Below are 27,477 nucleotides of genomic sequence, written 5' to 3' on the forward strand. Positions count from 1 at the left end.
AAAATCAGACAAGATATTTCCTGTGTGGGTGTTTTATAAAACTCTCTTCCTTAATTTGTTTTTGGTTCTCACTAACCTTTAGGACCAGTTCTTTTCACTTCCTGTTTCTCATCCGCTTATAATGGATAGTGAGGAACAAAAACTGTTTAATGTGCTTTATCAGAAAGGCAGATGCTTTTTGAAGTACAAGAGACCTTCATATACACGGAAGCACATTTAATAGACGTGCATCTTAGTGAATGAGTATCTCATGTTTCCATAGTTCCTTTTAAAAGTGCAACTGTAACCAAAGTTGATTTGTCATAAACCTATGAAAAATAAAAATCGGATTCAGTGCGTGCCGTGAATGTACTGGATATGAATTTCAGTGCTTGAACTGAAATACAAAAAAAAAAAAGCTCTCCAAGTTATTATAATTTATTGAGATGCACAATTTATATTATCTACTTGTTTTGCTTTAACTTGCCTAATTTGTACATCCACGACAGTATGACTTGATGATTGAACTTCAATGCATTTCTGCCCCCTGCTGTTTAGGAAGGGAGGCGTACAATTCAGGAAGAAGTTTGTGAATTCCAGATCACAAGAGACCTTACGTATTTATTTGAGGTACAAAAACAGTTACAAAACAGTCAAACAGTTATTGCAAAGCTGAAAAATGTACACCGAGTGTTTTTAGTTCCCAAACATGTTAAACCATGTTAAATCGGTTCTTGGTGAGCTTTAAAACAAAAACAAACCTGTATTTGGGGTTGAAGAAAGACATTTGAAAGATTTTGAACAAAGCCCCAAACTGTAGTGTCATAAAAACAAAACAAAGAATCTTCTGTCAGAGTAAGTAAGTTAAAAAAACAAAACAAAAACAAAAAACTAAAAATCTTCTGTCGGCGTTATTAATAGGTTCCTTGGTTATGACTCTCTCCATTAATCTCGCATCCCTTCTCACGTCTGCAAAGAAAAAAAAAAGTTGAATTCATTCAGTTGAATTAACTTGCACAAGCATGTAGCAGCTCGCAATGTAACTGAACAACATTTCTGAACTCACCATAGGCTTCATCTCTCGTCCACTTCCATCCTCTGGCTTGTAACGGCCACTTTTCTTACTATTCTCAACATATTCCTGGCAAAACAAACAAAAATAAATAAATATATAAGGTGGATTTCTATGACATAGTGGGGATTACCACGAAAAAGACCTGTAAAAATTCAACAAACAATACGAGCGCTGCTGGTACCATTAAGGTCTTGTCCATGAAGTACTCCCGACCGGCGCTGCCGTCGTTGTACTTGCTGTCGACAGCAAAGCAGAGGAAGAGCACGTCCACCACGTTCTCGAAAACCGAGAGGAAACAGTGGGCCACCATGTAGGCAAACACGCAAACGATGAGGAGGGGAAGGACCCACACGGTATACTCGCGCTGGTAGTTCAACGCCAGCACGCCGGCGAATGCCGTGCAGGCCACAATGAGCACCTATCATGCAGACACACATCACAAAAGATTAGTCAGGTCGGCAGAACGCCAAGTCTGAGCGATGTGGAGAACTCACAAAAGTACACCCCACACATTTTTTTTTGTCATCTATTATACCTGAGATCTTGTATAACTAAAGAGTAACAGAACAACGGGAGGGGAAAATGGCTAAAAATACACACATGACATTTTCACTTTGGGGTGTACTCACTTTTGTTGCGGCGTATGGTTGAGTTACTTTGAGGGGAAAGTAAATTTACACTGTTAATCAACCTTGCGACATTGTACCAAACTGTCTTTGGTTTAGTGTTATCCCATGAAAACAGTTGATTACATATTTTAAAATTATGTTGGGGCGTTGTCATTTTAGTGAGCTAGTGTATTTAAGGGCTTGAGTACGGTACCTTTCCCAAAAAGAGCACAAAGTCGCCCACGGTGTTGATGGTCGCTACTCGCACGGCGTTCTCCACTAGGATGACGAAAGCATCACGAGCTGATGTGCAGAAACTGGTGCTGTTGATGGCTGTGGCTGTATAAGCATTCTATACAACCACACATTGGGTCGAGTCATTAAATTCATGAAATGCTCATGTCATGTTTTTGCCGAGGGGCTGGGTGATTCATCAATTTTTGAAATGAATTCAAGTCAGCTTCTGTTGCTGAAAGCACATCTTTGCTAGCGTACACACAACAACATAAGCACGAACACAGAGGAGCTACTCTCGAAAAAAAAAAACACGATTTGCCAAACTAAGAACTGCAAAGATATCGAAGGAATTTCCTGACCCTTTTTGCAACTCTTTTTGAAAAAAATGACTTGCAACATTAGTTCTTGCTAAGAAACAGACATGCGTGGAGTCGTTTCAACAATGATTTGCCCAGTGGAAAGCAATGAAGAGTCAATAGTGTTGAACATTGCCAAACACATGGTGTCCAATTATACTGCATGCGATTCATCGACGTGTAATCTTTTGCCAACTTTTGACCCGAGATATATGTGACCAAGGTGCAAATGTTTTGCTGGGGTCGCCTTGCCTCACCTGAAGAACTCCACAGAAGAAAAGTGTGTGTGCCAGAGCTTGAGGTGATGCTGTGTTGCTATTTGACAAGTCATGCCAAGCATTTAAAACGTAACTAGAAGAAAATCATTAATCTTGATTTTTTTTTTTTTTGTGGGGAAAAAAAAAAACCAAACAAACATTTTTTAAGGCCCTATCGCCCAGCCCAAGACCGAACTGGATTTCACTTACCTGATTCAAGTATGCCAGGCACTTTTCCAAACACCATAAGCAGCACACGCATGTTTTTAGCATGCAGCGAGCACACGCATTCTCCTGGGAAAGATATCGCACAAAGTTAGCATCACAAAAGTAACCCTAGGAGTGGAATTTTATTTTGATTTTTTTTTCCCAGGTAGGCTCACTTTTCCTTTGAGTTGACTGTGGATGTAGGTCAGGATGAGACGGGGAATCTTGACCAGCGTGATGATGAAGGAGCCTTTGGCCAGAGTACCGAGATGGTAGCGGAGGGTACGAACCGTTGCGGACAAGATAGGAGTGGATGGCATGTTCGATTTATTCCTGCAGAAGAGCAACAATAAAAATACGGATGGCTGCCAGTAAAAGAAAAAAAAAACATTCCAGGGAAGCTTATACCATCCATTCAAGCAAAATATGCATTATAATATTTGGATTTGATCTGTTAGGCGTAGGTAAAAATAAAGGCAATGAACAATGATTTAACATGAAAAACTAAAAAAGTGAACAAAAGTCATAAATCAGATTACCATAATAATCCAAGCAAATCTGTGGCTTTCTCATTTCACTTTTTCGTGTTTCGTGAAACAAGTACATGTAAACATGTGGACTGCACATCTTATCTGGACACTATATTGCTAAACACATATACAACAATACGTACAAAGCCTTCTGACCGACCAAACTAAAGCAGCCTCTACGATTTGAAAATTGCATTCTACGACAATGTAATGTCAATTTGAACTGGATGATTTGTTCATTAATTGTTCTAGGCATTTCTCAAATGTCCTTCTTGAAAATTTGGATCCTTTGAATAAGAAGTCCAAAAATGTACAGTATTTGTGTTTTGCAGTACTCCCTCCAAACCAACTACATCCAGGTGATGCCCACAATATGTCGGCAACAATTTGAGTTGGGCACATTCATTTATTCAATCCACATGACTTTCTCATGGGTAAGATTGTTGTGGAATGACACCAACAAGGAATAAAAAAAAACGATATTATGCTAATAAACCCCACCAGACGATGACTGGTCGTTACCGTGTGAAGTAGTAGGTGACCACAGCACCAGCGATGGTCATCTGTTGAAAGGCGAGGATGAACTCACTGATCCAGATGAGACCCACTGCGTGATACCAGACCAAGTACTGAGCGGGTCCATTCATCGGATACTCCACCATATTTGTGGAGTTGTTTTTCACCGGGCTTCCTGTAAAGAGCAGAAGTGCCACACATGTTGGATTATATCTGATTCGTTGAACTCGTTGCCAGATAAGGTCAGTAAAATATTACAAAAGGCACTTCGCACAGGTGGACTGTCACCAACCTATAAACTAATTGAATATGATCAACTAAAAGATTAATAAAAAAAAAATGTACTCATTTATAGATGCCTCTTAATAAATTTGAATATTGTAAGAAAGCAGAATTTCCATAAATGCAATTTGCTAAATTGGTATTGATTCATATCACAGAGTGAAAATGTGAATTTATTTTGTCATCACTTTGGTAATTATACCTTAAAACAAACAAAATTGACCATTCCAAGGATTTTTTTACACTATCCATCCATCCATCCATCCATTTTCCACCGCTTATCCGGGGTCGGGTCGCGGGGGCAGCAGCTTTAGGAGGGAAGCCCAGACTTCCCTCTCCCCAGTCACTTCTTCGAGCTCTTCCTGGCGGATCCCGAGGCGTTCCAAGGCCAGCTGGGTGACATAGTCTCTCCAGCGTGTCCTTGGTCGTCCCCGGGGGCTCCTGCCCGTGGGACATGCCTTCCTTGGTTATGACTCTCTCCATTAATCTCGCATCCCTTCTCACGTCTGCAAAGAAAAAAAAAAGTTGAATTCATTCAGTTGAATTAACTTGCACAAGCATGTAGCAGCTCGCAATGTAACTGAACAACATTTCTGAACTCACCATAGGCTTCATCTCTCGTCCACTTCCATCCTCTGGCTTGTAACGGCCACTTTTCTTACTATTCTCAACATATTCCTGGCAAAACAAACAAAAATAAATAAATATATAAGGTGGATTTCTATGACATAGTGGGGATTACCACGAAAAAGACCTGTAAAAATTCAACAAACAATACGAGCGCTGCTGGTACCATTAAGGTCTTGTCCATGAAGTACTCCCGACCGGCGCTGCCGTCGTTGTACTTGCTGTCGACAGCAAAGCAGAGGAAGAGCACGTCCACCACGTTCTCGAAAACCGAGAGGAAACAGTGGGCCACCATGTAGGCAAACACGCAAACGATGAGGAGGGGAAGGACCCACACGGTATACTCGCGCTGGTAGTTCAATGCCAGCACGCCGGCGAATGCCGTGCAGGCCACAATGAGCACCTATCATGCAGACACACATCACAAAAGATTAGTCAGGTCGGCAGAACGCCAAGTCTGAGCGATGTGGAGAACTCACAAAAGTACACCCCACACATTTTTTTTTGTCATCTATTATACCTGAGATCTTGTATAACTAAAGAGTCACAGAACAACGGGAGGGGAAAATGGCTAAAAATACACACATGACATTTTCACTTTGGGGTGTACTCACTTTTGTTGCGGCGTATGGTTGAGTTACTTTGAGGGGAAAGTAAATTTACACTGTTAATCAACCTTGCGACATTGTACCAAACTGTCTTTGGTTTAGTGTTATCCCATGAAAACAGTTGATTACATATTTTAAAATTATGTTGGGGCGTTGTCATTTTAGTGAGCTAGTGTATTTAAGGGCTTGAGTACGGTACCTTTCCCAAAAAGAGCACAAAGTCGCCCACGGTGTTGATGGTCGCTACTCGCACGGCGTTCTCCACCAGGATGACGAAAGCATCACGAGCTGATGTGCAGAAACTGGTGCTGTTGATGGCTGTGGCTGTATAAGCATTCTATACAACCACACATTGGGTCGAGTCATTAAATTCATGAAATGCTCATGTCATGTTTTTGCCGAGGGGCTGGGTGGCACATCTTTGCTAGCGTACACGCAACAACATAAGCACGAACACAGAGGAGCTACTATCGAAAAAAAAACACGATTTGCCAAACTAAGACCTGCAAAGATATCAAAGGAATTTCCTGACCCTTTTTGCAACTCTTTTTGAAAAAAATGACTTGCAACATTAGTTCTTGCTAAGAAACAGACATGCGTGGAGTCGTTTCAACAATGATTTGCCCAGTGGAAAGCAATGAAGAGTCAATAGTGTTGAACATTGCCAAACACATGGTGTCCAATTATACTGCATGCGATTCATCGACGTGTAATCTTTTGCCAACTTTTGACCCGAGATATATGTGACCAAGGTGCAAATGTTTTGCTGGGGTCGCCTTGCCTCACCTGAAGAACTCCACAGAAGAAAAGTGTGTGTGCCAGAGCTTGAGGTGATGCTGTGTTGCTATTTGACAAGTCATGCCAAGCATTTAAAACGTAACTAGAAGAAAATCATTAATCTTGATTTTTTTTTTTTTTGTGGGGAAAAAAAAAAACCAAACAAACATTTTTTAAGGCCCTATCGCCCAGCCCAAGACCGAACTGGATTTCACTTACCTGATTCAAGTATGCCAGGCACTTTTCCAAACACCATAAGCAGCACACGCATGTTTTTAGCATGCAGCGAGCACACGCATTCTCCTGGGAAAGATATCGCACAAAGTTAGCATCACAAAAGTAACCCTAGGAGTGGAATTTTATTTTGATTTTTTTTTCCCAGGTAGGCTCACTTTTCCTTTGAGTTGACTGTGGATGTAGGTCAGGATGAGACGGGGAATCTTGACCAGCGTGATGATGAAGGAGCCTTTGGCCAGAGTACCGAGATGGTAGCGGAGGGTACGAACCGTTGCGGACAAGATAGGAGTGGATGGCATGTTCGATTTATTCCTGCAGAAGAGCAACAATAAAAATACGGATGGCTGCCAGTAAAAGAAAAAAAAAAAATTCCAGGAAAGCTTATACCATCCATTCAAGCAAAATATGCATTATAATATTTGGATTTGATCTGTTAGGAGTAGGTAAAAATAAAGGCAATGAACAATGATTTAATATGAAAAACTAAAAAAGTGAACAAAAGTCATAAATCAGATTACCATAATAATCCAAGCAAATCTGTGGCTTTCTCATGTCACTTTTTCGTGTTTCGTGAAACAAGTACATGTAAACACGTGGACTGCACATCTTATCTGGACACTATATTGCTAAACACATATACAACAATACGTACAAAGCCTTCTGACCGACCAAACTAAAGCAGCCTCTACGATTTGAAAATTGCATTCTACGACAATGTAATGTCAATTTGAACTGGATGATTTGTTCATTAATTGTTCTAGGCATTTCTCAAATGTCCTTCTTGAAAATTTGGATCCTTTGAATAAGAAGTCCAAAAATGTACAGTATTTGTGTTTTGCAGTACTCCCTCCACACCAACTACATCCAGGTGATGCCCACAATATGTTGGCAACAATTTGAGTTGGGCACATTCATTTATTCAATCCACATGACTTTCTCATGGGTAAGATTGTTGTGGAATGACACCAACAAGGAATAAAAAAAACGATATTATGCTAATAAACCCCACCAGACGATGACTGGTCGTTACCGTGTGAAGTAGTAGGTGACCACAGCACCAGCGATGGTCATCTGTTGAAAGGCGAGGATGAACTCACTGATCCAGATGAGACCCACTGCGTGATACCAGACCAAGTACTGAGCGGGTCCATTCATCGGATACTCCACCATATTTGTGGAGTTGTTTTTCACCGGGCTTCCTGTAAAGAGCAGAAGTGCCACACATGTTGGATTATATCTGATTCGTTGAACTCGTTGCCAGATAAGGTCAGTAAAATATTACAAAAGGCACTTCGCACAGGTGGACTGTCACCAACCTATAAACTAATTGAATATGATCAACTAAAAGATTAATAAAAAAAAAGTACTCATTTATAGATGCCTCTTCATAAATTTGAATATTGTAGGAAAGCAGAATTTCCATAAATTTAATTTGCTAAATTGGTATTGATTCATATCACAGAGTGAAAATGTGAATTTATTTTGTCATCACTTTGGTAATTATACCTTAAAACAAACAAAATTGACCATTCCAAGGATTTTTTTACACTACATAAAAAAAAAAAATCAAATAATTTTTTTTGAACACCAACAAAGATGATTCGTTCCCTGATTTAACACTCATGAAGAGAATGAGCAATACATTTTGAAAATTAAGCAATCCAATCTCACGAATTAGGGGCGAAACGCTTTAGAATGCCTCTCTTATCATTTTCACTTTGGTTTGATTAGTCCACAAAGATGTTCCACTCGTGTAAGGACATGAATTGCGTTGTTTAGAGTTTCTTTGTACAGCTCAGTGGCCAAATGGCAAAATTTTGCTGAGAATAATCATGAGCTAACTGCAAGACTGAAAACAGAAGTGGGAGATGAGAAGAGAAGCGGCTCTTTGACTCTGTCCTCCCACACCACGAGACCGGCACAAGATTCCGGATGTGGGAGTTAAGTTGCGCCACGAGATCAGGACAAAATGTCACAAAACTAACTTCTTGGAAGTTGGAAAGGGCCTCACGATCAACTTATTTAGCATACAAAACTAACGCACTGCATACAAAAGCAGACAAAAATTCGCCGCGTTCAACCTGAAAGTCCGAGGAGGAGAAAGACGGCCAGCCAATAGACCCAGAAGAGCATCAGGCAGAGAAAGGTCCAGAAAGGCTGCAGGACCAGCAAGGGAATGTGGATGAACACTTTTCCAGCCACGTGGAACAGAGAAATCGTGAGTGCCACGCGCTTCCTCAAGAAGACCATGATCAGCAGGAGAACCACCTGGAGGAGAGAAAGTGGGTTCCACAAGCCTTACATTTGATCAAATTACAACTTTGGACCGAAAAAGTAATTTCTCACATGGAAAAAAAAATAAATAAATAAAAATATGCTTCTCAAATGGTTGCCTTAAATTAATAATAACACTTTTTGGGGGAAGGGGGTGTGACACTTGACCCCTGCATATTCGCAGTTCACCATTCACAAATTGCCCCATTTGCATATCTACTGTATTCCTAGCTATTTCACGAAAAACTCACCTAGTTGCCATTTTCGTGCTCTTTCTGAAACGACCGACGATGCCATACGATACAGTCTAAGCGCCGTCTCTTAAAATAGGAATACTGAGAGGTAAGCTTTGCATGTCGGGGAGAAGGTAAGTTTAGCCTAGGTTATTAGTGGACATTGCAGTCTTTGACACAAGTGAATGTACATGAACATATCCAGTAAGGCTATTTTGTTTTGTTTTGTGTTTTTTTTTTTTTTTGTTGTTGAATCAAATCATCCATAAGCCCTTTATTTTTAATAGCAATGTGAGATGCATTTTAAATGTCATTGAATGTTTTTGGGATCACAAATTGTGGTACATTAATAGTACAAATTATTAACGTTGGAAAATATAGTCCTCATTCGCAGCTGTACTGTACTCATCGGAGCAACAGACTGAGTGTGAGAAAATTTTAAGTGCCAATGCTTTTGTCCGGTGTCATCATCAGAGTTGGCACTTTTATGACTGTTAATAATTATAAAATCTTATTTAAAACATTGTAGAGTTAATAAAGATTTCACGAAGGCGGTAGTTTGAGCCATGAAATCCATTCCATTTCCACAATATGACTGAAAACAACACTTATCATCCAGTAGTGGCTTAATCACATGCTGCTCTAACTTATCTGTTTGAGAACGAAAAATGAAAGGCAAAATTAAACCAAATGATCCCCTCTAAATTATTAAAATGACACGAACAGAAAAACATCCAAAGATATAAAGAGCAACGGCAATTGTGTTCTTTGCCGTCTCGTGTTTGAATAATCAGATGCTTAAAACAAAACGTCTGCTGACATACCATGAAAACAGTAGCACAAATGGCATACACGAGAAGCGCCTTCACATTATCAGCCGCTACTTCTTTCCCAAAGACAGAGGCGGTGTTGGTTTTGAGGGCGTTCCTATGGTCCGCATACAGCCACCAGAGGACGCCTGTTCCTCCTGCAAAAAGGTTGGGCACCAACTACAGTTTTGTTTTTAAATATAAGCAAGAAACACAGGTAGCAGGTGTCGGCAGTTACCTAGAGTGCCAATGACAACCAGAATAGTGAGAATCCACACCAGCACTTTGGAGATGTAACGGATGACGACCATCATGATCAGGGAAAGAACTGCATCAAACAAAACAATTTCAAGTTCAACTAAAATACTCAGGTGAAATACTGTATGCCTCAAAAGTCACTCCAAATTTGGCGGTCGAACCGTGATGCAAAATGAGAGGTTGCACAGACTCGTCAACTTTACTATTCCACCACTGCGTTTAGAGCGTGACGTCGACTAGCCGCTAATCACATGGTTTTAGCTTGAGGAGGAGGCAGAGCCACTTCTGCCACAGATGAGTGCACTGAATAAAACCAGTCTGTCACCTTCATTGGCTTAAACTGTCTTCTATCTTTGAATCAAACGGCTTTGGGAAGTGAGGTAGAACAAGGGAAGTAGGGAAAAAGAGGATTTCACACAACATTTTGGCCTACACAAACAGGAAGGAGAGCGGTGAATTCCTCCACCACACAAAGGTCCATGAATTTTTGCAAACGTGGCAGATGTCCACCATGCCGAACCCCGCTATTGTGGTGGGCCAAGAACGAGGACGGGTTGGGTGCTCTTTTCCTCATGGTTTCTCTGTGCTTTGCCATGTCTTTTTTAACATAGCTCATCAGGGTATATGTGCGTGTTTTGTGTGCATGTGTGTGTGTGTGTGTGTGTGTGTGTGTGTGTGTGTGCGCGCGCTTCACCTAAGGACAGCACACAAAGTCCCATAATGATGTCCTTGCTGGCCATCACTCCAGCGACGACTCGGCGGAAAACATTGTTGTCACTAATGAATGTGAAAAAGGAGAGGGCCAATTCCGCATAGCAGCTGATGTCCGCTGGTATGCAACGGCGGAACAGTGGCACCGATTTACTGAAAAAAAAAAGGGTGCAATTAAAAATTGGTATAAGCAGCTGATGAAAAGCAAAACATTAAAAGCTTGATTACCTTGCTGGAACAGGGAGCTTGGGACATTTAGTAAATCGATCAGAGTTGCCCGGGTATCTTGCTGGATTGATATCATATGTGCAGAGGGCAGATCCTTTTCAGAGAAAGACATTGTCAAAGTACTGTATTTTTCGGACAATAAAATACACTTTAAATTCTTGACTTTTCTCAAAAATCGACAATGCGCCTTGTAATCCGGTGTGCCTTATTAATGGATGGATGTCGATTGTTCAGGTTCAAATTCCTTCGTGTTACGTTTGTATTGTCATCCACATCTAATCGCGAGCAGTTGTGCATGTTTTCGTCGTACTGCATACTGCAACTAGAAATGCTTCCTGCTTTTGCGTCTAAGAATCGTAAAAGATTCTGTCCTTCGAGCCTAATGCTAGTCAAGAATAGATATGACAAATGCAACCTGAGCATTTCTGACAGCGAGTTTCCAGTGTTATAATGTGGGAACCTGAAGTAAACTCCATAGCCAGCGACCAAAGGCTGCCGGGACGAGACGGTGGATAATGTTGAGTACAAGGACTTGTTTACAGTAATTCAACTGTCCACCGATATAGCATTTAGCATTAGCCAAACAACCCGTCCCAAAACTGACTTGTGATATTCAAACTTTTTTTTCGTCTGTCAAAGGATCCATTCCTCTTCTCAAGGTAACCCCAAAAGCAACAGAGACATTCGGCGCTACTCATATTTCGTGTCCGTTCTGAATCTATCAAATAAACGTAGGGTACAATTAGAATGAATAATCCATTTAACAATCGGGGCGTCGTGGTGTTCGACTATAGCACGTCGGCCTCACAGTGCAGAGGTACAGGTTTCGATTTTGCCTCTGGCATTACTGTGTGGAGTTTGCATGTTCTCCCTGTGCCTGCGTGGGTTTTCTCTGGGTAATCTGGTTTCCTCCCACATGGCAAAAACATGCGTGGCAGGTTGATGGAACACTCCAAATTGTCCCTAGGTGTAATTGTGAGCGTGAATGGTTATTCGGCTATGTGAGCCCTGCGATTGGCTGACAACCAGTATTGTGTTTCCCCCACTTCCTGCCCCAAGACAGCTGGGATAGGCACCAGCACGCCCGCGACCTCCGTGAGGATAAGCGGATCAGATAATGGATAATATTTAACATACAATGCTTCACAAATATGATATGCTTTATTACCCGGTCCCTCTTATGTATGAAAATGTTTTAAAATAGACCTGTTCACTGATATTGCGGCAAATAAAAAGCGGTGCCTAATAGTCCGTAAAGTACGGTAATTAGAAAAGTATTTCCGAAGAGAGAGCTCGAGAGAGAGCGAAAGCGAGAGAGGATCACAGCAGGGATAATGACGCAGTGTACTATAATTGAATGGTCAATAATCGGTTAGCGGTATTGAGGTGTTACAAAATCATTTGTATGAATTGACGTTGTAGTCATTGAAGTGTTGTCGTTTTTAGCTGCACTTCAAGTACAAACTTAACCAACACAACTTGTTTCATTTCTCACCATTAGTCAGTGCAAACTGCTTTAAATCGAAATAGGTCTTCAGTTCAGTCGCAGGACATTTGGAGACACACAAAGCAACGCTCTTCATCTTCCTGTTTATGACGTCAATGTTGCACGGGTCCAGAAAGAATACATACCTGACAGACACACAAATAGAAAATGTCAATGAGCTGCTCCCTCACCTAGTTTTTAGGTGGAGTTTAGTTGTGTTTTTTTTTTAATACTGCATAAACACACAGTTGCCTTATATTAAAACCGAAGTCCAGTGGGGCATTAGAATGCAAGTCAGGAGTTCTAGTGAGGGAAGACCATAAAAAACGGTGACATTTGCCGCCCCCCCGCTGCACAGTTGTCTCATTGTACCAGAAAAGGCTTGATGGAAAAAAATCAAGCACCAATAAAGCATGCGCCATTGTTTTGGTAACACTGGACATGTAGGCTGAATGCTGCTGTACCTTACCATTCAGCAGAAGACATCTACCACATCACTAAACACATTTCTGAGAATGTATAAAAACATGTGATTTGTATTTTTAATCTCATTTTCCCTTTCATTCAGATATGTGAAGAATGTTAACAAGAACATACAAGTGCATGTACATGATGTCCCGAGGGCTGCTTTACAATTAGAAATGGTTCGACAATGTCTATTTCCTCAGTTCATAGTTGGATTTCATGCTTCAGTAAGCACACAGTATTGTTTTTAAGTTTTAACAGACTCCAGCTTATTTCTTTTACATAATAAGCATGACCATTGAGAACGTTAAAAGATGTCATTGGCTTCAGCGAAACTTGCTACTTTCACTATGTGTTAGCCATCTATGTCAAGACTGTGTCCTCACCACCCTGCATTTTCGTGCGTGTGCATCGTCACGGATTAATTGTTTTGGTTTCTCCATCACTACTCGTTCGAATGCACTAACTACAAGCTACTCCACTGGACAGAACATCGCCCATGCATCCCTCCCCCTTGTCTTCTTCTACTTATTCTGCAGCATGATCATGACTGATCCCTGAACACACGCTGCCACTTGCTGGACAGATTTTAAATGATTTACAATGCCGACGAGCCTGATCTTTAGTCAGCGGCTGTGTCAGACCCTTCTGCAGACTATGGCGCAAAAAAAAAAAAAAAAAAAGGGGTGGGGAGGTTAGCCAAACAACCCGTCCCAAAACTGACTTGTGATATTCAAACTTTTTTTTCGTCTGTCAAAGGATCCATTCCTCTTCTCAAGGTAACCCCAAAAGCAACAGAGACATTCGGCGCTACTCATATTTCGTGTCCGTTCTGAATCTATCAAATAAACGTAGGGTACAATTAGAATGAATAATCCATTTAACAATCGGGGCGTCGTGGTGTTCGACTATAGCACGTCGGCCTCACAGTGCAGAGGTACAGGTTTCGATTTTGCCTCTGGCATTACTGTGTGGAGTTTGCATGTTCTCCCTGTGCCTGCGTGGGTTTTCTCTGGGTAATCTGGTTTCCTCCCACATGGCAAAAACATGCGTGGCAGGTTGATGGAACACTCCAAATTGTCCCTAGGTGTAATTGTGAGCGTGAATGGTTATTCGGCTATGTGAGCCCTGCGATTGGCTGACAACCAGTATTGTGTTTCCCCCACTTCCTGCCCCAAGACAGCTGGGATAGGCACCAGCACGCCCGCGACCTCCGTGAGGATAAGCGGATCAGATAATGGATAATATTTAACATACAATGCTTCACAAATATGATATGCTTTATTACCCGGTCCCTCTTATGTATGAAAATGTTTTAAAATAGACCTGTTCACTGATATTGCGGCAAATAAAAAGCGGTGCCTAATAGTCCGTAAAGTACGGTAATTAGAAAAGTATTTCCGAAGAGAGAGCTCGAGAGAGAGCGAAAGCGAGAGAGGATCACAGCAGGGATAATGACGCAGTGTACTATAATTGAATGGTCAATAATCGGTTAGCGGTATTGAGGTGTTACAAAATCATTTGTATGAATTGACGTTGTAGTCATTGAAGTGTTGTCGTTTTTAGCTGCACTTCAAGTACAAACTTAACCAACACAACTTGTTTCATTTCTCACCATTAGTCAGTGCAAACTGCTTTAAATCGAAATAGGTCTTCAGTTCAGTCGCAGGACATTTGGAGACACACAAAGCAACGCTCTTCATCTTCCTGTTTATGACGTCAATGTTGCACGGGTCCAGAAAGAATACATACCTGACAGACACACAAATAGAAAATGTCAATGAGCTGCTCCCTCACCTAGTTTTTAGGTGGAGTTTAGTTTTGTTTTTTTTTTAATACTGCATAAACACACAGTTGCCTTATATTAAAACCGAAGTCCAGTGGGGCATTAGAATGCAAGTCAGGAGTTCTAGTGAGGGAAGACCATAAAAAACGGTGACATTTGCCGCCCCCCCGCTGCACAGTTGTCTCATTGTACCAGAAAAGGCTTGATGGAAAAAAATCAAGCACCAATAAAGCATGCGCCATTGTTTTGGTAACACTGGACATGTAGGCTGAATGCTGCTGTACCTTACCATTCAGCAGAAGACATCTACCACATCACTAAACACATTTCTGAGAATGTATAAAAACATGTGATTTGTATTTTTAATCTCATTTTCCCTTTCATTCAGATATGTGAAGAATGTTAACAAGAACATACAAGTGCATGTACATGATGTCCCGAGGGCTGCTTTACAATTAGAAATGGTTCGACAATGTCTATTTCCTCAGTTCATAGTTGGATTTCATGCTTCAGTAAGCACACAGTATTGTTTTTAAGTTTTAACAGACTCCAGCTTATTTCTTTTACATAATAAGCATGACCATTGAGAACGTTAAAAGATGTCATTGGCTTCAGCGAAACTTGCTACTTTCACTATGTGTTAGCCATCTATGTCAAGACTGTGTCCTCACCACCCTGCATTTTCGTGCGTGTGCATCGTCACGGATTAATTGTTTTGGTTTCTCCATCACTACTCGTTCGAATGCACTAACTACAAGCTACTCCACTGGACAGAACATCGCCCATGCATCCCTCCCCCTTGTCTTCTTCTACTTATTCTGCAGCATGATCATGACTGATCCCTGAACACACGCTGCCACTTGCTGGACAGATTTTAAATGATTTACAATGCCGACGAGCCTGATCTTTAGTCAGCGGCTGTGTCAGACCCTTCTGCAGACTATGGCGCAAAAAAAAAAAAAAAGAAAGGAGTAGCGAGCCGTAGCAGATTTTCAATACGTATTTACACGTCATGGGGATTGAATGAGTTAAGCAGTAACATTCATTTCTACCCTTGAAAAGCAATTAGCAAAAACAAAAAATTTGGTTCCGTTTTCCATGTTTTGTGGGAAAAAAAAATTAATGACAATGCCATTATTTGTTGTGTTGTGTTAAAATACTGATAATCTGCAAGTTGGGCTTGAAAATGATGGTCGTGAGATGGCTGTTGTGTAGCGTCAGTCACCCACTTATTTTCAAGCATGTTCCGGCCGCTGAGCTCAACGTCCTGGATCTTGCTGTTGTTGTGACCACATACATTGCCATAGCTGTCGTATCCTGAAATAAGTCGTGAGGCAGCTCCTGTGGCGATGGTGAAGCCACATATACAAACCTGCATGAAGCACAGAACAATGGAACGTTAATAAATAGTTAAATAATTTTTTTCTTCCCAAATCCTATTTGTGCCTGCACGACAATTTGGATGATGACAAATGTGCATCAAGTTGATTCGAAAGCTCCAATTAGGATTTAGTCATTTGCTTTGAGACCACTGAAATTATTTGGCACAGACCTTATAATTACATTGCCTTCCTTGGTTGTCCTCTCATATTCACTCAGTCTTTACCGTTACTACTGTGGCATACTGCTCAACGAAACAGTCAAAAAGTACAAGTACAAGTTAAAAACAAACAAATAAGATGGCAATTACAAAAAGACTAAGACTTTAATTTGAACACAACAATATGACCGTATGAAGTATAGCCACGAGGTGAGCATAATTTTTAAGCATCCAGTCTCAAGCAGACATCTCTTGAGTTTCCTCTTGTCTTTGGCTTTAACGTTAAGCTGAATTGCAGTGAGGTGACCTGCATGTTTCATGAGGACACAGGATAGAAACACTTCCAAGTTCTCACAAAACATCTACCGAGCAAGCATTCAATGGCACACATACCATTCCAATGCAGAAGAGTGTGAAGATGATGAGCCATGGAATGTCCGTGCAACTGCGCTCCTTCAGCGGGCTCCAGTCACGTTTACTCTGCCAAGACATGAACAGACAGAAACTTCTGATCGACTATTTTAGTTTGGAGAGAGCTGGGCAGAGCCAAGCCCAAACGGTTGTTTGCGAGTCCCCGAAGTTATGGCTGTGCTGGCCAAACAAGCCCCCTTTGTCTGAAAAGTGACGTGAATTGTTATACACGCACAACATCAGACGTGCACCACTGTTCGGATGGCGCTGAGATGGTTCACATTGTCGATTTTCTTTCAATTTTAAGCACACCTACCTCCGTGCTGCTACAACATCCCATTGTAGACGAGAAAGAGACAACTGTAGCGAGTCAAAAAAGACAACTTTCAGCGGGCTTTCTTTGACTAAAGTTTAGTTGTTTCGCAGCTCATTTCTTCCTAGCCCTACATCCGATAAAAATGTAGCGTTATGTATTCAGCAAAGGACGCCATTTTTCGCTAACTTCCCTCAGGTAAACGCGGAAGACAACAAAATAACTCATGGTGCCTTCATTGTTATCGGAAATATTAATACTACTAACACGAAATTACCCAGACGCCCACATTGGGTAATGTTGTCACTGATGTCTTATTTTTAAATGATAAATTACCATTTTATCGCATCATTCTGTGTTTTATTCGTGAAACATTTGTCTAGAGTGTGACAGAAAGCTCGGCTTTTGTATTTATCTAATTTCCGAGTGTTACGGAACGCAGCAAATACTTTTTTTTTCTTTTTTTTTCCAAAACTGTGGCGCGCAGCAGTCGGAGCCGTTTGCTGGTGTGGTGGGACGAGGGAACAATGAAATGGGATGATAATTGTCTGGCTTTGCATCAAATGTCTCTCGTAAAACAGCTAGGTTTCAAATGCAATTTAAAACAAGTGAAAATGTTCTCCCAGTGGCTGCCAGTAGGCTGCTTCAAAGAAAACGGAACATAGGGGGCCACACCCAAACTAGTTTTTGTCGGTATCAGAAGTGGGGAGAAGAGCCAAAAGTGTACTCATGTTGCATTTGAATCACAAGACTGAAGTATTAAATAAAACACTAGTCTTCCAAATAATTACTGTGTGGGAAAAAGCTACTCCAGTACGGAGTAATTGGTGAGTAACTTGATTTTTTTTTTTTTTTTTTTATCAGCATGAAGTTCAAACAGACGTAAGTGTAAAATAATAAATAAAATATTTGTGGAAAACAACATCAATTAAGACATTGAAAACCGAAATGTGTTTTCCTAAATTCGACTGCAGTTCTTAGAATGGCTATTTAGGTTTTTATGCAGGCACAGATCTTTTTAAGTTGTAACATGAAAACAGATTGAATGTGAGGACAGGGGTGTTCTGGCTCTTCTGAATGCAGGTCACATGGAATTCTTTCATCCGATGTTTGTTTCTGCCATGCTTCACATACACATACATTAGTCACTTTAAAAATGTAGCCTTTGTGCACTGTTATTGAATGCCTGTTTCCTTTTGGTTGGTGAAATGGAGTCAAATATCGCTTGTAGACACCCTGGATTGGTGAAACAAAGTCAAGTGACGGCACTTGAGGCAAGTGTCTCTGACGAACTAAAACAAATAAACCGCACAAACTATAATAAATGCCAATAACGTATGTATGCAAAGTAATATATGGAAGCCGGTGTAACACAGTTAAAGAAGAGTGTCTAAAAAAATATACTCAAGTCAAAGCAAAATTTTAAAAAAATATGTTGGATTTAAACCAGTCTGACGTGTACAATTTATCCAGAAAGTTACTTAAGTAAATGTAACACAATAACAAACAAACACAGGTGCTCATCAGTGGCCTCAAGCTGTTAGTCTCTCAGGCTAGAATGGAAAACTCAAGGTGAAATAACTTCAGACAGTTTCAGTTTCAGCAGAAGAATAGCCTTTGCCATGCTATGGGGCAGTAAACCTGAAGGCTTTTTTTCCTCCAAGTTTACTCCTCATGGATGTAAAAGAGCTAAACAAGTGCAGAATGAAAAACAGTCGCCAAGGATTGGAGATATTTGAATGACACGCTCAATATAAAGCACGTACTCATAGTCAAGAATGGGCAAGAAGAGCTTTGTTCCTAATTTCTTTCTGACCCTGAGAGAGAAGCAGGTTCTATTTCTGAAAAAAAAAAAAAAAAGTACAGTACTTCTATTTTCAAACCTATTCTATCGGTTTTCCTTCGCTGTTAAGATATTTGTAACCACAATCTTGGTTTTATCAGTGTTTAAAATGATTTTAATATATAAACAAAACTGGATACCACCAACAAAGCAGCATGTAAAAGTTCGGCAGCCTAAATACTGAATGTTATGAACCCACCTACGGTCTTCATGCCATACATGCCACTGGGTTCGTGGATCTTATATTGTGTGTTTTGGGTGTTGTCAACTCTTCCCAATACACACAATGGGCCCACTTAGTTTTTCGTTGGATGAATGAATGAATAGTCTTGATTTATAAAGGATCCCAATCCATTTACAGCGATTTGAGTTTGGCATCTACTGCTCCCCTGCATTGCCATTGCAATTGACGTATTCTCTTATTTCGACTGTTGTCATTCTTGGACAATAGAGGACAGTCCAACAGTGGTTAAATAAAAATGTGCTGATAAAAAAACAAACAAACACGTCCTAATTCTTTGTGTTAGCCAGCAGGCTTCCCAGATGCAGTCTATGCTCTCAGTCAAGGCAAAAGGCTGTCTTTGTTTTCCCTTGGTTTTGGTTTCTGTGTTCAATTCTCCAGACCTCTTCATCAAAATTAGCGGAATACAGCTCCCTTTTCATAACATGGCATTTCTAGTGGGGTTGAGTACTGTACTGTAAGAATATCACCAATGCAAGCAAATGTCTCATCACATGAATGTGGCTGGAATGAGTTCACCATTTCCCAGAACTTGAGGACATGTTATTTTCTCAGGAGGCGGTTGTCTCGAGTTAACTTTCAGACTGTTTTGTACAAAATTCTAATTTTAGGGGTACAATGTCTTTTCACTGCAGGTGTCCCCTCAAAGAGACACTATTTGTTCCCTTGACACTCATTTGACAGCTTGAGAACATATTTTTATAGTCCACATAAGATACAGGATACACTGGTGGTCAAATACTTACACGTAAAAAAAATGGCAGTAGACGACTCTAACCGATGCTCCCCATGCTTCGGTTACAGTATATTGACGATCGTCCCAGAATGTTGCTTATGTATTGTTTGAGCACGGAAGCCATTGCAGGTTCAATTAAATCTTGCGAAACTTAGTCATCTGGTCAGCATTACGTGAAAGAAGGAGAGCAGGTGTTGGGAGGATGCAGTTGGCAACAAAATGCAGGCAAACAATCACATAATGACGCCACTCATCTCCTGGCTTTTTGGGACTCAAAAGTGACAGCCCACAAATGCTTTGGCAACAGTGTTGAAGGACAACACATTTTCCTACATCTCTCAGAGAAGACTGCAAGCCAAAGCTGCACATGTTCTGCCGAATCCTGGGTGGGTGCGAGGGGGGGAAAATTGTCAAAGTACCACATCACTATTCTGGCCCGCTAAACACAAGGATAGATTGGCCCTCACACGAGAGGACAAGAGGATACATTTGTCACTGAGTCCAAGGAAACTGCTCACAGAATAGCAGCTTTGTGATTACCACCAAGATGTAATTGTTTTCAAGCCTTTTGGATGAATGATTTTGTTGTGTTGGAACATGACTTGTGTTTTCAGTTTCACTGCGTGATTCAGTTTTGACCTTTTTGTGAAAGCAACCATCATCCGTGCACATTCCTAGTCGATTTGCTTTTATTCTGCAATTCACGTGTCAGGAAGATAATCACGTAGACTGTATCCAAGACTAAATGTGCATGACACATTAGCTGAAGTACAGAGCGTACGAGAGAACAGACCAGATGCTACACAGGGAACACTGTAGTTTCTCAGCATGTCTTTTTTCCCCACTGTCCTTTCGTCATAAAAGAATTTGTCCGAGATGATACACATGCATCTAACCAAAGGAACCCACCCACCACACACACACACACACACAAAGATTAGATAGATTATTTTAGCCCGCAGTTTGTTATGGTGAGTACCCTCAATAACTTGTACTTCCTGTTCCCACGGTAAATTGCACCACAAGCCGTGTTTCCAGGCTGAGGCCCCCTAGGGTTCCGCCTGCAATGATTTTTTTTTGGCTCATTTGTTGCATACTGGACAATCTCCTACACTCAGCCACAGCCAGCTTGTGATGGCTTGCCATTTTTCTCTGTTTTAAATTATTGGAAAGTTAAGAAGTCATCACTTTGTCCAGCGCTTGGTTCAACCCAGTCATTTTTCTCTGTTTTGGAAAGTTAAGAAACAAGTCATCACTTTGTCCAGCGCTTGGTTCAACCCAGGATTATTACAATGTCATTAAAAATGTTTATTATCAGAAGCGATTCAGAACATTTTTATTCAATGCCCAGCAAGCAGAAATTTAAAATGACTGCTTCTTGTGGAACGCTTGTGACTCCAGCAGACTGGTTGGGGGAGGACTCTGCTGTCACCTACTTTGCCCTTAATGGGCAGACTTTCTCTGAAACGATTTTCAATGCCAGTGATTTAGAGTGACGTATTTTTCCAATAATAAACTAAAGTGGTTAGGAATGTGAAGCTGTTTCCTTTGGGGCGTCACTGCTCCACTTAAGAAGCCAAAGGGCTTGAACAGTGAGGAATTATGGAGTGAATCAGAAACGGGTCATTTTTAACCAAGCTTGTGACCACTGGTGCTTTCCCCTGTGCTGCTTAAACAGGCCGGTCCGTAGAAATTGCATCACCATTATCTTTGTTATGCTTGTCAGTATAATACTTGGGTATTTCAACAGCACTGCAAATTAGAGTCTCGAAAGTGAAAATGCAGAAATTAATTTGAAAAAGTAACATTAGAGACTGTTATGGTGAGTTGATGTCTGAGCTGTTGTCCATTTGTAATGGGTGTCCTCGTGTGGCCTTTTGCTCCAGATTCACCATGAACAGCACCGTAGCGGGCCTCTGGAAGCTGGCATGACATTTTAATGTTAGGTTGAATAATGTGAAGCTACAGGAGCCAAAAGAGAGTGTTGCCAAAAATGAATGGTATTTGCAAAGTCAGTCAAGTCAGGTCTCCACACTTCCAAATATCAAATTTCTTTACTGTTTATCCTGTCCGTGGTCACAAGGGCTGCATCCCAGCAGACTTCTCCTGCATTTTCGCTGCACACGACCAACCTGATTCGACCTCGTCGGTCAGAGATTGGCCTTTGCTGCTCACTTTGTTGCCTCTCCACTGCTGCATTTCACTCGCAATGGTCAGAGATTGCCTTTGTTGCCTCTCCACTGCTGCATTTCACTCGCAAACACACCCATCCATTGCTCACGTGGTTTCTCGCAAGTTGTCGGTTGTGCACTTGTTTGCAAAATGTCATTGATAGATCCGAGTATGACGTGCACGGTTTAGCATGTGGCCGCGCAAGGGGGTCTGAATGGCAGTGGGAGGCTTTAGCTTTTAAATTATAGAGCTAGAGATAGATGTCTACGGGCGGTAATGAGTGGATAGGCTGAGTCATGGTCCGTGTCAGCCTGCACACTTCAATCGGCAGCTATATCCACGCTGAAGCCACTGCGGCCAACCAGATCTGTATTTCGTTGCACTGAACTTGGCATAACCGCAAAGTACATCATGTGACATACTACAGAGAATTCTTGTTGAACTTGGACCTCTTCCTTTAAGTACGACCATCTGTGTCGAGAGTGACTGTTTCCCAGCAAGACACCCCCGAAAAGTGCTCATCCGCCGCACATCTGGATGACCCGCAGGTTAAAATGCCACGATTGCAGGCATAGTCAGAGGGTGTTTCATTCCAGTTTTCCAGATTGCTCCCGTTGTTTCCTATGAGTTGCATGATCGAGATAAACGTGGTCACAATTCCTTGTAGAGTGACACAAGATTATGAAGAAGGGATTTCAGCCACAGCTGATTCAGGCTGGGAATGTTGTGCTGCTGTTGCGCCTCGCTGCACAGAGACAGAAAAAGCTTCACACAATGATTAGCCGGCGATGTAGAAAGTAAAAATATTATAAGCCATGTTGACGCATCTCTGTCACAAAGTGCTGGATTGCTCAATAATTGAACACGAGACAAAATATTTGAAGTGATTTTGTTTTATCGTTTTATCAAAGTCTGTATTTTTTGCAATTTTGAATGCACATCACCTGAAAACCAGTGACAAATATGCAAAATATATCGTTTTCATCTGTTTCCGCAGATTCTTTTATGTGGGGTTGTGATGCATTGCAGTTTTTGAATTGCCTCAGTGTATCTTATCAAGGTTTCTTATACAGTTGCGGCACTGCACATTTTGGGTAAAAGCGTGCCATAGATGGAGATGCTAAAACAGAGCAATCTTTTTTGGGCCAGTGCTCAGGTTTTTACAGGGCAGTCTGTGTATTATTAATCCCATTGGCGGGAGCCTTTTCGCTATGCTTAGGAAGCCGTTATAAGAAGACAAACGGGTTCACTAAACCGAGGAAATCACAGTTTTGTCAGACTTGTGAAGAAGTTTCCACAATTGCGAGGAGCTGAGCTAGCGTTGAAAAAGTGGCAAAACAATGGGAGAGGAGGTGGAGTTTATAAATGTATTCGGTGTGTTGTGCAAGTTATACACTGGGGGTTGGGGACGTGACTCAGACTCCCTGTCACAATCAGCGGGGAGGAGACCTGATGTGAGAGGGATCGAATGGAGAAGATTTGGGGAGGAGTAGGGAAGGCAAACCCAGCCCCTCTTACACCACCCAGCTCTCAGCATTCAGCGTCAGCAAAAACACTAATGTGATCAAGATGGAAGATGTCTTTGGACTTTGCACTGCTCCCGGGCTTTCTGTCTGTCTTTGGGGTGTTCTTCAGCTCACCTCCCGCTACCGACTCCAGTCAGAAACCTCAAGTGAAGACAGCCAACAACTTCTCAGACGGACATGGAATCACATTTCTTTAAGATTGTACTGATTTCTCCCAGTGGATGAATGAAAGGGCGACTTCCACACTTTTCTGGCGGATAGTACTCGGAGCAGATCGGAAGCCAATTTGTCGGTTATCACCAGATGTTTTACTGTTGACTTTTATGGCTTCATAATTGTATCATAGAACGGTGTCATCACTTATACTGTACCACAAGAAGAAGAAAAAGGAGAAGCATATTTGGTTCCTCCAGGTGGCTCTTGGTTGCTTGGCTGATTGACATATTGAAGGAGTATATATATTTTTTTAAACCCTTTCAAGATTCATAAACTGTGCAGGTTCAGGCACAGGGCGCAGATGACGGTCGCGTGACTTGCGTGACTTCTAGCAAACAAAAGGTAATTATGACAGAAAAATTTGAACTGAAATGAAACAAAATAGAATCGTCGGACCATGACATTGTTTTGAAATGGCATGATTTAAAGCAATCCTTTAATATCATGGGATTAGTCAAAATACATGATTTTGCTCCCATTAATTTGTATTTTTTCCTCAAATGTCATTGTGCTGGGTGAGGGTAAAGAAGGGTATACTGACAGTCACCAGTCTTCTGATTTTGAACAAACAATTCTTAAACTGACAATGAAAAAAAATGTATAAAAACTACAGTGGTCATGCCGTTTTGCCTTTTAAACCATAATTGCGAAACAACACTGTATGTGTTTCGTTTTGTTCATAGAAGTAAAAGTACAAAGAATTCCCTGCAAATATATTGTGTTTGATCTATACAGTATTTTTTTTCTGATCACTTGCTTTGTGGTTTATTCCTTGTCCATTGTTACAGTCATCCAATGTAGTAATAACCGAAATGGTATCTTGAAAATACCACTTTGTACTGTATAAACAGTGGTCTCAGCTTCAATTGGTTGGGGAAATCGTGAATACAAAAACAAACTATGAGGCCATCTTCAAGAATTCAAGAAAGGGAGGGGGGGAATAATTTAATTGCTGTTCAGATTGTAAATTTTAGTCACATTGCTCTCTATGCATAACGTTGGAATCATTTCCGTATTAGTCTTTTCACGTCCATATTTTCTTTTTCACCCTCAGTCAAAAGCATCTCGATGGAATAGCGCTGCCCACCAATAATGCCAGTTGCTATACGCAAGAGAAGTTGGGAGGATCATGTGACTCATCCTTCAGGATTACAATATAGCTTTGACGATCTGGACCTGATCTGTTGCCACAGTGTTGACAGCGAGGGGCTTTGGACGGGTTCAGGGGCCTCCAAGCAGGGTCGATGGACACGATGCGCTAACCGAAATGGTATCTTGAAAATACCACTTTGTACTGTATAAACAGTGGTCTCAGCTTCAATTGGTTGGGGAAATCGTGAATACAAAAACAAACTATGAGGCCATCTTCAAGAATTCAAGAAAGGGAGGGGGGGAATAATTTAATTGCTGTTCAGATTGTAAATTTTAGTCACATTGCTCTCTATGCATAACGTTGGAATCATTTCCGTATTAGTCTTTTCACGTCCATATTTTCTTTTTCACCCTCAGTCAAAAGCATCTCGATGGAATAGCGCTGCCCACCAATAATGCCAGTTGCTATACGCAAGAGAAGTTGGGAGGATCATGTGACTCATCCTTCAGGATTACAATATAGCTTTGACGATCTGGACCTGATCTGTTGCCACAGTGTTGACAGCGAGGGGCTTTGGACGGGTTCAGGGGCCTCCAAGCAGGGTCGATGGACACGATGCGCCTCTATGCCAGAGGGCTGCCACCAACTGCTCACAGATGAGCCAGCTCAAAGGCCGGATGTGACCACCTCTGGAGTACCTGATGAGATCCATTCGGCGCATGTGAAGCTGACAGACAATGTTAAAGCTCCACATGAGAAGAAGTTAATTTGCAGCCTTCACAAATGTCTGGATGTGCAGCGGAGGATTACAGATCACTTCAAGACTTCAGTCTATTTTGACCGCGATTCACAGAGTGACAATCGCGGTGCCGTGATTTTCTGCGCGTCGGACAACGGCACTCAGGAAACTGTTGAAGCTGAAGACGAAGTTGGCACAGAGAATGTTGATGATGTCTTTAAAAATTCACTAATCTCACGTGATCAGCAACAATGCATCTCTATTTCTTCGGACAATGGGCCTCCACTGTCGCAATCTGTCGCTGGACAGCCTGGCAAACTTCCAAATCATTCGCAAACAAAGGAGGGACATACAGATAGTTACAGCAGACCTCCTGAAATCCCAGAGGTCACACTGAAGTCGCGCTGTGCCGCTCAACGCGAACCTCGGAATGACCTCCCAGATGTTGAGGAAGTGATTTCCATTCCTGGCCATGCTGGCACAAAGATAACCTTGGATGTTGGTGTGCTCAGTTCACTCCATAAAATGGATAGTCTTCTTGTGATGTCATTGGCTAACAAAGTTGTGGAGCCAGTTGTGATCTCAGCGGCAGAAGGAAAATGTGACAAAGGAGCAATTGAAACCTGGACCACAGATTCATTTGACAAACTGGATGGATTAAATAACCCAGACGCTCCAAATGAAAAATCAGGACATGAGCACCTTTCCAGAGACATTCAAGAAGGAAAGCAAGATCCTGCTGGAGCAGGGGATCGGGCCCCTGGTGGTGAAATGTCCTTCCAGACACTGTCGGAGCAGTGTGATTCTGAAAGAAGAGCGATCAAAATGTCTCACGGGGAGGAAAGTAGATACGGCGAAAGCAGCGAAAAATCTGAGGATGTCAGGTTGGGACGAATCACCTCACCTGATATTTGTGTCAAAGTTCAGTGTTGCTTGGCCAGCAGCAAAGTGTCATGTGAGCAAGAAGGATCGCGGGAGTCGGTGGAAGACCTCACGCAGAAAATCATTATTCAAGAAGCAGAGCCCATCTTGACTGTGACGACTGCAAGCCAGCCAGACAAAGACTCTGATGAAAGTTCTTCATCATTGGAAACTATCCCAGAGGTGAACCAGCTTGCTGCAGGTGGGAGCTGTGCACCTGCTCTAAAGAATCTCACCAAAACTATTCATTGCCAGAAGGATGATGAATATACAGCGAGTGAAAAACACCCCCAAAACCTGCTTCCACTCTCAGCAGAGGTCAACAATGTGCTCTCGCCGGAGGGATTCCATGGCAACGAAGCCTCTGGTCGCCCGAATGAGTCACCTGGCTCTGAGGTGGCAGATGGTCCGAGTGAACGCTACTCGCAAGTGGCCGACTCGAGGACAGAGCAGACGGACTACGCCACACAGGAGGGTATTCCCTGTGGCGATCCACTTTTTAATGGAATGCGTGAGTCTGGAGTTCAGAAGGAGGAGGAGGGGGTAAAAGTGCGCCTTAAGAAGGTAAGGAAGAAAATATTTTAGAGGATATTGTAGCTGTAGACGCAACACTGAGACGACAACTAATTGTTAGTTGTGCAGTGATTATTACGCACACATCAATGTTTTTTAAAATTTTTATTTTTATTATAATTAATATTATAAACTGGCATACAGTACACAGCCTATGAATAATTTCTTTCCCACACTTGGCAAACGTCTCGGAAAACAATGACTTCACTCTCACATGCTTACATATCTGTGTGTGTGTGTGTGTGTGTGTGTGTGTGTGTGTTTAGTGGTATTGATAGCCAAATGTTTGTCTTTCTCAACAACTCATTTCAAAACGAAGTCCCATAAGTGCAGTATGTGGAGACTGTGATCACAGAGATCTGAACGCTCAACTTCTTGCCCAGGTTAAAGTTTTAAGCTTTTCACACAATTGTAAACTGGGATATTTGCATTATCGTCTGCCGAGCAGGCACAGAAAAATGCCAAAGATGGATGTAGGCTCACTGTTACAAAGAACAAGCCAACAGATAGTCCATGGTTTTTTTTTTTGTAATTTTCCAATTGTCACCAAAAAAAAAAAATGTGAAAAGTTGGCTTTATTGGAGTGGCAGCACCCCAAAAAAATTAA

The 27,477-nt window shown here is 41.6% G+C and overlaps 1 protein-coding gene across 3 annotated transcripts; it reads right to left on the reverse strand.

The window, feature by feature from the left end:
- Nucleotides 1-565: 565 nt before the first annotated feature.
- Nucleotides 566-17,034, reverse strand: LOC109519893 (choline transporter-like protein 1). Of its 3 annotated transcripts, none has more exons than XM_019876741.1 (16): nucleotides 16,814-17,034; nucleotides 16,480-16,566; nucleotides 15,776-15,918; nucleotides 14,376-14,512; nucleotides 10,810-10,903; nucleotides 10,565-10,734; nucleotides 9,851-9,940; nucleotides 9,628-9,770; nucleotides 8,378-8,564; nucleotides 7,327-7,495; nucleotides 6,452-6,608; nucleotides 6,279-6,362; nucleotides 5,482-5,619; nucleotides 4,841-5,077; nucleotides 4,651-4,725; nucleotides 566-948 (listed from the first exon to the last, which is right to left on the reverse strand). In XM_019876741.1, exons 1-16 carry the CDS (start codon nucleotides 16,835-16,837, stop codon nucleotides 943-945), a joined length of 1,941 nt encoding a protein of 646 aa, XP_019732300.1. In that variant the 5' UTR covers nucleotides 16,838-17,034; the 3' UTR covers nucleotides 566-942. The 3 variants fall into 3 exon arrangements, with proteins under 3 accessions (XP_019732300.1, XP_019732299.1, XP_019732301.1); XM_019876740.1 differs by lacking the exon at nucleotides 566-948 and adding an exon at nucleotides 4,506-4,553; XM_019876742.1 differs by lacking the exons at nucleotides 566-948; nucleotides 14,376-14,512; nucleotides 15,776-15,918; nucleotides 16,480-16,566; nucleotides 16,814-17,034 and adding exons at nucleotides 4,506-4,553; nucleotides 12,305-13,412.
- Nucleotides 17,035-27,477: the final 10,443 nt, after the last annotated feature.

The sequence above is a fragment of the Hippocampus comes genome, unplaced genomic scaffold (assembly GCF_001891065.2).
Source record: "Hippocampus comes isolate QL1 unplaced genomic scaffold, H_comes_QL1_v1.1 scaffold51, whole genome shotgun sequence".
NCBI classification, from domain to species: domain Eukaryota; kingdom Metazoa; phylum Chordata; class Actinopteri; order Syngnathiformes; family Syngnathidae; genus Hippocampus; species Hippocampus comes.